This window comes from Rhinolophus sinicus, linkage group LG10, assembly GCF_036562045.2.
Source record: "Rhinolophus sinicus isolate RSC01 linkage group LG10, ASM3656204v1, whole genome shotgun sequence".
NCBI classification, from domain to species: Eukaryota; Metazoa; Chordata; class Mammalia; order Chiroptera; family Rhinolophidae; genus Rhinolophus; species Rhinolophus sinicus.
This window is the reverse complement of record NC_133759.1, coordinates 81,960,316-81,974,227: the sequence shown is the minus strand read 5'-3', so window position 1 is coordinate 81,974,227 and position 13,912 is coordinate 81,960,316. Positions and strand designations below refer to the sequence as shown.

The 13,912-nt window shown below is 42.0% G+C and overlaps 1 protein-coding gene across 9 annotated transcripts in view; it reads right to left on the bottom strand.

Moving 5' to 3' along the window:
- Positions 1 to 514: 514 nt before the first annotated feature.
- ANKHD1 (ankyrin repeat and KH domain containing 1) overlaps positions 515 to 13,912 on the bottom strand; it is a 113,192-nt gene continuing 99,794 nt past the window's right edge. For 4 of the 9 annotated variants that reach the window (XM_074313637.1, XM_074313634.1, XM_074313640.1 and 1 more), the window contains 7 exons: positions 11,537 to 11,713; positions 10,236 to 10,487; positions 9,524 to 9,699; positions 8,672 to 8,836; positions 5,558 to 5,667; positions 1,002 to 1,175; positions 515 to 854 (listed from right to left, as the gene is read on the bottom strand). In XM_074313637.1, coding sequence (XP_074169738.1) covers position 854; positions 1,002 to 1,175; positions 5,558 to 5,667; positions 8,672 to 8,836; positions 9,524 to 9,699; positions 10,236 to 10,487; positions 11,537 to 11,713 — 1,055 coding nt within the window. In that variant the 3' untranslated portion in view covers positions 515 to 853. Of the gene's footprint in view, positions 855 to 1,001; positions 1,176 to 5,557; positions 5,668 to 7,927; positions 8,412 to 8,671; positions 8,837 to 9,523; positions 9,700 to 10,235; positions 10,488 to 11,536; positions 11,714 to 13,912 lie in introns of those variants that run through there. The other 5 variants (XM_019740240.2, XM_074313638.1, XM_074313635.1 and 2 more) reach the window with 4 other exon arrangements.

The following is a 13,912-nucleotide window of genomic DNA, read 5'->3' as shown; positions in this document are numbered from 1 at the left end:
TTTTTCCTTTGTGGGGGGGGCATGATTATGACTCCTTAATCTGACTTACCAAATAAACTGCCTCACTTGGGGCTTTAAGGTCTCTTCTAACCCTTTGAGGACAACAGAACCAGGTGGAGGGGGCCTGTGAGAAGAGCTGGTACAGGTTTTCAGTGTTGGAATAAAGGGATTGGTACTTGTAGGTGGGAGGCAGAAAAGGCATGGGGAGAGACGGGAGGGAGGAGAAGGCTAAGAGGCTGGGGCAGCGCCTCTCTTATCCCTCGTCAGGATAGGGATTACTGGAGCAGCCTGATTCCAGGAAGGCTGCTTCCTGGAAAGGCTGGAACAGGCTACTGCTGTTTATGGTTTGGCAGCTCCTGTAGCCTGCCAAGGCTGGCTCTGATTTGCACTGGAAGTTGGACCAACCAGAGCTGGGCAGGGACCGGGGACCTCTGGTCCTAGCCAGGTCTGCTGGAGCCATTAGCTGTGGGGCTGAGATGGGAAGATCAGCATTGAGAACACTGGAGCCAAGGCATTTCTTTGAATGTTTTACTAAGCAGTCAGAAAATGACACACTCCACCCCCCAGGCCCTGCCTCAGCCCCTGAGCATAGAGGGCTGGGGGTTGAGAGGAGTGCCTACAGACCAAAGAAAGTAGAGCTAAGGGCTTGGCAAGTTGCCCACTCCTATCCCTGGTCTAGCTGCCTCAGAACTAAGGGAGGCCCAGAACCAAGTCACTCCCTTCCAGATTAGACGAGGCCAGTTGGCCGTTGGATACCCCAGGAAGAGGTGGCAGCAGCGGCACGAGGGATTCCTCTAAGTCCATACACGGGTCATCTTAACTGGATTAGATGTCCATTTCAAATTGTGCGTCATCTGGAGAGAGAAAAGGCAGGACTGGTTGCTGGGCTGAGTGTCAGTCTCAGTGTAGAAACCCTTTGGAATTGAGCCCCCACTCTACTTATTCAGGGCATTTAGAATCAAAGGCATTTCTTAATTTTAGGTAGGTCCTGCTTTCCTTACCAGGTGTCTCTTCCTCTGTCTCCTTCTGCTCCTTCAGCTCCTCCAGCTTGGAGGGTGGGGCTGTTGGAGGAGTTGTGACCCCGGGAATCTGAGGGAGGCAGCAGGGGGGTGTCCGGGCAATGGGTGAGTTCTTGCACTCCAGCAGGAACTTTCGGTCGTAGATGATCCTGGTGCCTGTCAAGGGGCAGGGGCTAAGTAAGTGGCAGAAGCTTGGGTAGAGAGCTGTTTGGGGCCCTGATACAGGCTTTTTAGGGACCTGGGGGTCACATTTCCCTGTTTTAAAGGACTACTGCTCTACAGCCCAGCCAGGATCTCGGATGACTAGCCTTCACAGCACTAAGACTTCCAGGCTTAACCAAGATGTGGCTAAGCAATGGGGACATCCCAGCTGGTCGAGGCAGGAGCTTTTGGTTTAGGGGAGCTTCAAGTCGGTTCTAGAAGGAGCACTGAACTTGGAGCTCAGGTACTGCAGGCTACTCCTCTCCAGCTCAGCGACTTCACTGCTTTGGTTCACAAGGTGGGGCCTCGACCTCCAGCCTCAGTTGGATCAGGAAGCCAAACAGCAGATGTGAAGGCGGTTCACCCAGTGCTGCCACCCGGGCTCTGATACCATGCAGGGAGGAGCTGTGTTCCCCATGAAACAGGGACATAATGTTCTTATCCTGACCCCTCCCAAGTCCTATCAGGCTCAGCCCCACCTAAAGGAACTTGGCACAGAATCGTGTCCTCAAAGGGCCCTGCTCTTGTTCTCCGCCCAGCCCTCGGCCCCCACGTGGCAGGAGGAACTCTAGCTGGGAGTCCAGCAGCTAGCTTCATGCTCCCAGATTGCTCGCCCAACCAGCCAGCCACAGATACCCAAAGCCCCAGTCCCCAACTGCCCCACCTGCTCTAGCTGCTTTGCAAAACCTGATGCTTCCCGCTGAGGCCACGCTCAGTTGGGGCCTCGGCTCCTATTCCGGGGCGGCAAAGTTGGCAGGGGCCGGTGAACAAGGCGCCCGGAGCCCAGGCCAGTGAGGATTTCAGCCCAGAATCACCCGGAAACTAGGCTTCGGCTCCCGCTCCTCCGCCCTAAACTACAATCTGTAGAGGGGACTGTGGACGAGTCCAAGGCCCGTACCTCCCCACCCACACCCCGCGACAGCACGCACGCGCTGGCTTGCCCGCTGCCTGCGGACCCCAGCCCGGCCCGCTGACCTCCCGGGGTAGTGGCGTATAGCGTGCCCCCCGGCGTGGTGCTGTAGCAGTCGGGCAGCCGATCTCTGCCCCCGGGAATCGGGCAGCTTGATGTGGACATAGCGAACAGGACGAGCAGGAAGGCAAGCGACTGGTGCTGAGGTCCCGGAGCGCAGCAGAGTCTGAGACGTACTCGGTCGACCACGTGCGACCGCAGCAACAACATCAGGACTACGTCACGCCCGGGGCGGTCCACCCGCCGTCACTCAACCCAAAGGTCCCGCCCTATCCGCGAGGGAGCATGCCCTCGGCTCTGCAAAAGTTGGAAGGAGTTCCGGGCCGCACGGACCTGGAGTTCCTTTTGGTTCAACATTGGCCAGCCGGCCTCTTGAGTGCTACAACCGCTCAGCTTTTTACTATTCACCTCTCGCAGCTGGTGGTTTGGGGACTGGTAAGGTACGGCACAAGTCACATGGATTAATTAATTCACCCATTCTTCTCAACAGTTTTGGACAGTAAACCACTATCATTAGCCACATTTTACAGGTCAGGAAAATAAAGCCCAGAGAGGTTAAGTAACTGGTTCAAAGGCACGTATCTTGTAGGAGGAGGAGCTGGCATTTAGACCCGAGTGTATCTGATTCCAGGGCCTCTGCCCTTCAACACAGCTGTGTACTGCCTCCCGTTAATCAATGAGAATACAGGATGAAAAATGCCTCTATGGCGTGGAGCACAGCTAGAAGGGGAAGGGCAGGGAGGGAGGGTGGGCTTTCTGGAAGAAGTGATACCTGGACTTATAAAGGTTGAGGGGTAGGAGAAGCCTGCTCTTTGATCTCTGTCACACCTAAGTAACCTCAGGAAACTAAGGAAGGGCAGGGGGCTGGTGAGGAGGGCTTGGTCTCTAGACCTCTGGAAAGGAAGATCAGAGTCTGGCCTTAGAAGATTTTTGATGCAGACACAGTGATGTGAAAGGAGGCAGGAGAGGTGATGAGAAAGTAAGTACTAAGTCTAGTACCGATATACACTAAAAACCTCCACTTGATCTGGTTGTCCTGTTTGGCTTCCTCAAAATCAGTATACCTCCACCCCGACCCCCCAAATTAAGTATTGACCACCTGACCTCATGCATTTATCAATATTACATAAGCTCTGGCTTTATCCGATTTTCCCTTACCTCTGATTTTTTCACTTGTTAATTTAAAAAAGACTATTTTATAAGTTAGTGCTGCTCAAACTTTAATGTGCACATAAATCACCTGAAGAACTTGTTAAAAATGAAGATTCTGATACAGGAAGTCTGGGGTGGGACCTGAGATTCTAGGTTTTTAATAAGATCCTGGGTGATGCAGACCCGTAGGTGAGCAGGTCCTTAAAAGCACACTTCAGGGAGCAAGGATGTGTACATTTTATGTTCCAAAAAGGTTTCTGACCTCTTAAAAAGTGGTGTATGCCTAAATGAAGTGTCTTAGCAGGTCTGGAGGGTAAGGCTTGGGAAGTAGATTGTGAGGAGACATCTATGACAAATCAGCTTTTAAGCAAAGTGAGTAAATAGTCTGTTCCCGGGGAGTAGGGGATGGGATAGAGGACAGTGAGATTGAAGGTGAAGACTCTAGCCTAGTGAAATGGAGTGGGCAAAAGGGCAGGACTGTGATGATGGAGAGAAGTGTGTGTGTGGGGGGTGGGAGTGGGGGTGGGAGAGGGAGTCAGACATACAGAGGAGGAAGGATAAAGGTGACTGATTAAGGATGGAGCGAGGGAGAGGGAGATAAGTTAGGGTAATTCCCAATCTCCTGCCTTCAGAGTCTTGGTAGCTAGTCGTACCATGTAATGTAATAGGTAAAACAAGGGGAAGGGACTACCTTATACTGGGAATGTATGATGTGTGTGGAATGCTCAGATGGAGAAGCACAGTAAGGAGCTAGATATACTGGTCTGAAGCTCAGAGAGCTCTGGGCTAGTGATTCAGATCTGAATGGAATGAAATCCAAGAGTGAGGGATAGGATCACCAGCGGAGAAGATACAGTGAAAGAAGAGGCTTGGGCACGTCAACATTTATTTAAGGGGTAGTAGAGGAAGAGGATTCCAAAAGAGTCCGAGAAAGACCAGCCAGAGTAGGAGAACTAGGAGAGAAGTGTCAAAGGTTTTCAAGAAGGATCAATATGGAAGTGAGGTCTCTTTTCTATTAATCTCTACTACAAAACAACAGCAGCACGTACTACTACTATAAGACTGCTGGTAGAAGCTTACTTTTCTTGAGATGCTGTGTGCTATAAGGGCTGGGGAACTAGGCAATAGGCAGTTGGCTTTAGAGAGAAAGCCAGATTCATCATCCATGCAACCTGGATGAAGGACCAAAAGTTTAAATCAGAGGATCAACACTGATTACCTATTTATTAGAGTGTGGGAGCTTAAAAACAAAACAAACAACAAACCTATGCCCAGGCCCCAACCCCAGAAATCTGACTAAACCTACAAGGGAATATCAGGTCTCTACCACTAGGCAAATTACAGTTGACCCTTGAACAACTTGAGTTTGAAATGTGCAGGTCCACTTATATGCAGATTTTTTTCTATACAGTTGGCCTTTTATATCTCCACATTTTGAATCCACAGGGCTAATCGTGCATTGTTCTATGACATTTTATATAAGGGACATGAGTATCTCAAATTTGGGTATCTACGGAGGAGGGTCCTGGAACCAATCCCCCGTGTATACCAAGGGACGACTGTACTTTGGACTCAGCAATACCATCAAAGTAAAACAGGTAAAAAGTAATCACAAAACAGGTTTGCAATCTGATCATTAGATTTATGATCTTGTTTTCCAAATTAGGTCTCAAGTTTCAGGTTCCTGCTGTGTGTTTTTTTTAACGTGGTCATACTCTTAAGTTTTAGATATTTAAAACCATTTTTCTCTTACTCATTTCCTAACAGGAGAGAGAGAAAGTAAAGGAAACTTCCTGTTGGCAAATGGTGACAAATCTTTGAGAATGAATAGAAAATGCAGTGTTATCAGACAGAGTCCCTCATTCCAGGACAGGGTTCACTGGAAGACGTCACAACCAGCTCCACTTCTTGATAGAAGACATCTAGGGCTAGTTAGAGAACAAGATGTTCAGGAGCTGTTTTCCTACAGGCTTGTTTGCCTCTTCCTGGTTTACAATGTGGTCCAAAGGTCTTACTTAAACAGTGGGACAGAACCGTGCAAACTAAATACTCCTCTCTGTTTGGCTTGAAAATATAATATGACCAGCCTTTCCCTTCTACAAGCTACCTAAAACTGAGGATGGTCCCCTCATGCACTAATTTTGAGGTTGGGAGAAAGATTTGACCAGAATGTATAAGAACAGATGGAAACTGTAGTTTCACTGAGATTTCTTACCTCTGATTAGGAGGTACCACCATTGGCTGTCCAACTCTCTTCTTCGGTCTGGTTAGCTGAGGTGATGGGATTTCCCCTTTGAGAGCAGGGACTGAAGGAAGCAGACTGGCCTATAAAAGGGCAAGTCAGCACACTGTAGCCACAATAGATTTAAAGGGTCTTAAAACATCAATACTTTTATTGATAGTGGAATTTTTTTTTACATTGAACACTACTAGAAATAAGTGGGTCCAGAAACCTTGATGATATATTTTTATTCCTTGAAAGAGTTGTGATTTTCATAGGGTTTGATTTATGCCTCAGCAGGATGTTTCTTAATGACTTGAGGGCACACTATGGATGTGCAAAGTTTTCTTCTGTCTCCACTAAAATCTCAAAATCAGTACTGGCCACCATAACAGTGGGCTTTTGATTCCTTGTGAGAACCAATGGTAGGGGCCCCTCAAACCTCGGCAATGTAAACATTCTATCTAGTGGCTTTCAGTATTTTCATACCATATGTTCTCATTCACAAGAAAAAGAAGAAAATCTGTGTGAGACCTAGGAGACTCCTTGGAGTTCACTTATGTTCAATTTCATTTTCAGATGAGGAAAGTGAAGCCCAGAAATGAGAAGTTACTTGCCTAAGGTCATACAGCTTCAAGTGGCAGAAATGAAAATAGAATTTAGGCCCTGACTATTGTTTCACTGTAGCCATCCTGCCTCCCCCCAAATCCCTTGTAATTTTGAAAGTAATTAAGTTCTTACCTGAGCTAAATTTAATCCAAGGTTCAGGTTGGTGAAAAGCAGTAAAGTAATGCCAGGAAAAGGCAAGACAGAAGAAGAAGAAATTGTGGCAGGCAAAATGGGGTGAGGAATAGGCTACTGGGATCCAAATAGAAAGAAAAGAAGGCAGTGCTGGTAAGAGGGCAGGGAAGAGGGTATTCTAGATAACGACTACCAAGTGCATAGCTCCTGTTTCTTCCTAATCCTACTAGAAATTTCTCCTAATTGCCTCCTCATGGGTTCTAGTTCTTGAACTAAAATGTTTCATTCTGTTGTCCTCAAGGGGTAGAAGATAGGGTAAAGGGCTCTTGCAGATAATTCAAATGTATTGTAGACAGTTAAGATAGAACAAAACTCACCTTTTTGTCCCACTGAATAATTTACTTAATATCATCTCTCACTAATATGTTTCATTCATTTCACTATTAGGTGATTTATTTATTTATTTTTCAGTAGTAAGTGGAAACAGCAAGACCTGTAGGTGATCCAAGGGGTCTTATTTCCCCCTCATGGTAAGGGGATCTCTTGAGAACACTTGATATGGTTATCAAACACTACAAAGGCAGTAGTTTCAACACCAGTGATATTTTCCAAATCCATTCAAAATAGAAAATAAGAAATGAGCTTAAAGAAGCTCTCTCATATGTAAGATGTTATGGAAGACAAAAGAACCAGGTATGTCCAACACAGAACAAACATGGTGTGTCTTATCTAGTGGTGGTTCTAGAAGAAAAGATTAAGAACTCCTGTTGGTATGAGAGAAGAAAAGTGCTGCTTGTATGGTTCTGCCCCTAGTTACTATTTTTCTGTGCATCCTTCTTTGCCTTGATATGTGCTTTGGCTTCTCTAAAACGTTTTCTTGTTTTCTTTTTTAGACTGCCTATACATAAGACCAGGAAATTCAACTATATTAAAACATGAATAAGTTGATGACTGTTCTTTTCAGTGGGATAGTTTTTCCTTTCCTATTGCATCAGATTCTTGGCAAAGCCTATGGTTTGGCCAAAGCAATCCATTCTAGTGTTCCTGTGTTTAGCTTGTTAAACATATTGGCTCTTCAAACGTGGGGCCATGGAACTCAGCCCAGAATTAGTCACGTGTTTATAAACATTACTCAGCTGATTCAACAATGTAACAGAATTACAGGAGTCACCTCCCCCCCCCACCCCGCTCCCTCCTATGTCCCAACCCGAATAAAATGATAAAATGTAGAACACCTAAAACCAAAATATTTACAGAAAAAAGTCAGGAAGCACAAAAGGAACCTGAAGTTGATGACCTGGGTGTCCCTAAGTTTGTTCAGTGTCATCTGATTGAAATCCTATTGTTCTTATTGACATACTCATGATCCATAAAGAACTAAACCTGTCTATGGCCTATCTGCTAATGTCAGGTGAGATACATTGCAGGGGCTTGAAACTTGCTCGTTTATAAAAGAATAAGGAATGTTTAACAAGTATATAACTAGTCTTAAAAGTGCTTTTTCAAGGCAGTCTAAGAATGGACTCAAAAGTGTAAAATGTGAGAAGCCCAACCTGGTTCAATATGATTGTAGACTGGGTGGTATCTGCATGACCACTGAAAGGATCACACCCCACTTCTAAACACTGTTCATCTTTTTATTGAATATTCTGGTAAATATTTCACATTAATACAGGCTACATTAAGTAGAGCCACTATATGACAAGAAATTTACTCAACTTTTTCCTTTTAAGTATGTAAACAACTGTACATGTATTTACCACCCTAAAAGGTTGAAACATGTAATCATCTAATTCTTTTCTGCATACAAGTAGCATTCAGTATGTTTAGCCAAAAGCACTAAGTTCAAAATGGCTAAACTAACCAGAGAACATAATCAGATGGATAGGAAATCACTTTTTTCTTATACAATGGGCAATCAAATTTCCATTGCTAAAGCCTCAGAGAAAATTTCTTAGTTAGGCACATTAAAAAAAAAAAAAAATCCCCAGGGTTCTTCCAAGGTCATAGGTTTCTCAAACAAGGCTAAAGAGTAAGACCTTCTAACTTAGTTGACATATTTGAGATGCATGTTTCCAATATGAGGTGCCCACGTGCCAGGCCAAATCTGAAAAGGGGGAGGAAAAATTGGAATTTCTAATTAGGAATCTTTCGACATTTACAAAATGAATATATAAATGCAATGGCAATTCACTGTTTCTGCCTCGGGAGAACACACATACATGAAATAAAATGTTTAGTAGCATCATCTTGATATTGAAAAACTTAAGTCAGATTCAGATGTTATGACTTTTGATATTCAGAACTTACACTACCCAAAGAATGACATGACAAATCTGAAAAATAAGAGCATTAAGTCCATTTTACCTGCTGGGCATCAGTGCATTCAGTTGAATTTTGAATAACTTTTATCATAGGGTTCCAAGCAGGATCTGGGTTGTGAAGTCCATTAAACAGTGGGCCTCCTGGCACATCAGCAAGTTGAGGATGAGAGGGTATTATGGTGCCTCCATACATGGAAATTGGCAGACCCTAAAACAGCAGAAAGAAAGGATTAACCATGAAGTAATTATAAATGATGATTCCATAATACCATCTTAGATCTCTCTAGTTTCCTTCATTCAAAGAACTCCAGAGGATCCTGTAAATACAACACTGTACACTGCTGAGAAACCAAAAGTGGTTCTCTGCATCAGCAAAACTTCTCAATGAGAAGAGAGAAAAAAACAACAACTAAATTCAGGATCAAATCATCAGGAAATTTCCCATATTTGATGAACACATATAATAACCTCAACTTTCCCATATTTTAATTTCACTAAGAAGCTTATGTTAAGACGAAAAGGGGAACGCTCACGATTGCTTACAGCCATTATCTGGCTTTACGGCAACCGGGAAGCTCTCAGAGCAGACAAGAGGGCAATGGGGAGCTCACAGCCAGCTTTTTGAGGGGCAGAGCCCTCCCTCAAAGCTGTGGCAGCAAAACCCAAACCTCTCAGGTGTTTTAGGAGGATGGGGGTATCTGTAGGATAGTTTGAGGACAAATCACTGTGGACAACATGATCTACTCGTGAAATTGGGTAAAAGATCTGGCAAAGTCACGGAAACAAATTAGTTCCACCAACAGGAAGAATTATATCAATACAAACTATCCCTTAACATGTGACTGCATTGGCTGGCGAAGTATTAAATAAGTTACAATGATGTTAGTCAACTCACTTTAGAAAAATCCACAAAACTGCTTGCCATAGGCTGATGAAAAATGTTAGAGGGGGCTACCATTCCAGAATCATCTCTCTCCATTGGCTGATGCTGGGAGAATGTGCTTGGGTCTGATAATGGTTGATGCATTGGATGGTTCCCTATCACAGACTGTGACCAACCTGATAAGCCTTCTGGAAAGAAGAATTGAGAACAGGGTTTGATGTTTATTTGGATAAAATAACAAAAACATTACCACTTGATCTTTTTTCATACTAAATTTTATTAAAATTATTCTTCTGAAGAGCTCAGGGCACATTCATGACAACCTTTGCAAACTGAAAAAAACAAGTTCCTGGAAAACTGGGTGAAGTCCTCTGAATACCCCAAATACTCGACCTTGTTCTTTAAGTGCTCCCTAAAAGAACTCAACTGATTGTCCCGTTCTACACGGAAAAGCTTAAGACGGAAAGGAATATGCTTTGAATCTTTTACTTCTAATCAACTCTATATTATTTTGTATGTATTATACATTATTATTATACATGTTACATGTAATCCAAACTAACATTCCAGAGTCTGAGACTGAATTGAATTCTTCAAAAGTAAAAACACCCCTACTGATGGTTAAATGTAGGAACTACATTGTTTTTATGGAACTAAGTTTTAATAGCAAAATCCCACAACTTACTTGAGATACCCCTACAAAGAGAGGGCAAGAGAACTGTACCTGACATAGCGTTGACACCAAATGACCAGATTCCACTGTGTCCAACAGGAGCGACAAAACTGGTCCCCACAGGGGCTTGTGCGACAGACCCTCCTTGCCGAATCCGGGCCAGTCTCTCTGTTCCGATTGGGGGAGGTATCTTCCGATCCTGACTGGCATTGCCTCCTTTTGGTTGGCCCAAGGTTGGTGGGGCAGAAGTGGCTGAAAGAGGTGAAGATGATCCCGAAGAAACAGATGGAATAGGAGAGTCACCTGGTGGCAAAATATTTCTCTATTGTTTTATTACATATAAAAACTAGTGATAAGAATATGAGAAACCTTGTTGGAAAGATCTATTCCACAACATAGGTTCTGTAAAGAAAAATTTTGTAATTTTATAAGCTCATTCAAATGAGAATATAAAATTCTGTAAACATTCTATACTACTTCTCTGCCTATGACAAGTATAAACAAATAGTCTAAAATAATTTTCAGATTGAATTGAACAAGATTAGAAGAAAAAAAGGTCATCTTTATTCTTACTCTAGATCTAAATAATCTTCTCAAATCATATATTGTCCCATTTTAAATTAACTTAAATGGCAATGTTGCACAGTACTTGGCATATTGTCTGCAAAACAGCTTGGCTCTTTATACCTATTAGTTGTTTTCTTTTTTCCCTCTCTACAGCCTTTTTTATCCATAAGGAAGAAAGGTCAAATATTAGCAAAGCATCACAGAATTCAATTCACAGCTTTGTTTCTTAATGGGACCATCGGGTAATATGGGTAGTTTTTATTGTTAAAAGGGCCAGTACTCACTAACTACCTCGTGATGCTCATTAAAAAAAATCAAATCTTGTTCAAGTCCTGTTAGAACTTCATTTATTCTAAGTACTGATATAATTAAGTCAGAACAGAGGAATACTTTTACTTATGAATGGCAATAATACGATTGCCTAAAATGTAAAAATAAGTGATCAGATATATACCAAACTGACCAGATACATAAATTCAACTTCTTTTCACACTTAAGAAATTATTTCACAATACTGCCCCAAAAGGTCCTTTTACAAAACTACTTGTAGTACCTCTTCTTGATCCATGCCCCAACGTAAACACGTCTGGCTTAGAAGAATAGCTTGACCCTTCTCAAGTTTTCTATCCTTCTAATGACTGACCATTTTTGACATGACTGCAATACAAACCTTGGGTACCTGCATACCATTTAGATTACTGAAGTTACAATATAGTGTTTCCTGAAACAAATGGTTTAATAACTTATTCAAGACTCTTTGGGATGAGTTCCTCTAGGATCCCTACATGAGTTTGAGGCGCTTGTCCAAGGATGGGGAGAAAAATGTTGTCTGTTGAAACTAGGGGTCCCAACAGGAGCTGGCCCTTGAAGGAAAACACGTGTTCCTGGTATGCCGGAAAAACTTGTCAGAGGAGCAGAAGAGGAGGATGGGGAGCTGCCTGATGGGTCAATGGATGGTAACCCTGAAATAAAGCAGGTCCAAAACATCCAATTAGCCAAGGCTTTAAAATGGAAAGTCCAAGGTTCACTTAATTCCTTTTTAAAAAGAAGAAAGCATGCAGTTAATTTTGTAGATCACAGCAGAAAAGAATCCATTTATGAGATACAATGTAGCCCAAACCCATTTTTTTCTTGCAGTCTAGAAGAATATCACCAAACAGCACTAGATATAGAAAAGTGAGTCCAATGTTTAAGAATGGTAGCCACCTGGCGTATGTTCTGGATACATCTCAGCTTTCACTGGAGAGGACTTGAATGAGAGCATGTTGTAACTAAGTGGTATCCATCAATAATTTCTGCTTTCCCTTGTGTGGCAAATCTCAAAGTACAGCTACGTTATCTATATAACTATAGTCATTTCCTATGGGAGATGAATAACAAAACCTACTAATGTTTACTTCCTAACAAGGAGGAAAAGCATACTATTAAACTAAATATATTTTCAGTACTCCACCTGATTAAAAAAAAAAATCAACAGCTGCAAACTATATCAAAGTTTTTATCTCGTTTGCATAAGTCTAAATTTAGCAGTCTTCTCTCAAATTCCATTACTTTCTCTGGAGAACTTATTTGGGAAAATAAACAAGGGTCTGGAAAAGGATTACAGGTGCTCATTTCAGGAAAAAGTAGTTAATATCAACATGGTCAAAACTTCAAAACATCTCCTAAGCAGGTCTTACTCATCTGTTTAAAGTACACAATTCAAAGGCTTTTAGTATTTTCACAGGGTGGTGCAGCAATCACAATCAATTTTAGTACATTTTTGTCTACCCTAAAAGGAACTCTGTACCTGTCAGTCTCGGTTGTCTTTTATCCCATATCTCCACCTCTAAGCAACCACTAACATACTACTCTGTTTCTATAGATTGCCTGTTCTAAAAATTTCACATAAATGGAATCATACAATATGTGGTCTTTTGTGACTGGCTTCTTTCACTTAGCATACTGTTTTCAAAGTTCACGTTGTAGCATAAATCAGTACCTCCTTTCTTTCTATTATATCTCATTATGTAGACATTGTATATTAATACATGATTATATATATTATAATGAAAATAATCTCTCATTACATAGACAACCACATTCATCAGTTGAGGGACATTAGGTTGTTTCCACGTTGGCCATCAGGCATAATCCTGCTATGGACATTTATGTACTAAATATATTTTCAGTACTCCACCTGATTAAAAAAAAATCAACAGCTGCAAACTATATCAAAGTTTTTATCTCGTTTGCATAAGTCTAAATTTAGCAGTCTTCTCTCAAATTCCATTACTTTCTCTGGAGAACTTATTTGGGAAAATAAACAAGGGTCTGGAAAAGGATTACAGGTGCTCATTTCAGGAAAAAGTAGTTAATATCAACATGGTCAAAACTTCAAAACATCTCCTAAGCAGGTCTTACTCATCTGTTTAAAGTACACAATTCAAAGGCTTTTAGTATTTTCACAGGGTGGTGCAGCAATCACAATCAATTTTAGTACATTTTTGTCTACCCTAAAAGGAACTCTGTACCTGTCAGTCTCGGTTGTCTTTTATCCCATATCTCCACCTCTAAGCAACCACTAACATACTACTCTGTTTCTATAGATTGCCTGTTCTAAAAATTTCACATAAATGGAATCATACAATATGTGGTCTTTTGTGACTGGCTTCTTTCACTTAGCATACTGTTTTCAAAGTTCACGTTGTAGCATAAATCAGTACCTCCTTTCTTTCTATTATATCTCATTATGTAGACATTGTATATTAATACATGATTATATATATTATAATGAAAATAATCTCTCATTACATAGACAACCACATTCATCAGTTGAGGGACATTAGGTTGTTTCCACGTTGGCCATCAGGCATAATCCTGCTATGGACATTTATGTACTAAAGATAGTGACAGTATTCCATCTGATAAAAAAAAAAAAATCAATAGCTGCAAACTATATCAGAGTTTTTATCTAGTTTGCATTCTACAATTTTTTGTGTGTGTGTAGACATATGTTTTCTCTTGGGTATACCAAGGAGTAGAATTACTGGATCATATGGTAACTCTGTTTAACTTTTTGAGGAACTGCCAAACCTTTTCCAAAGTGGCTGCACCATTTTAACTTTACACCAGAAGCATTTGAGGATTTCATTTTTTTCACATCCTTTCCCATCTTCTTA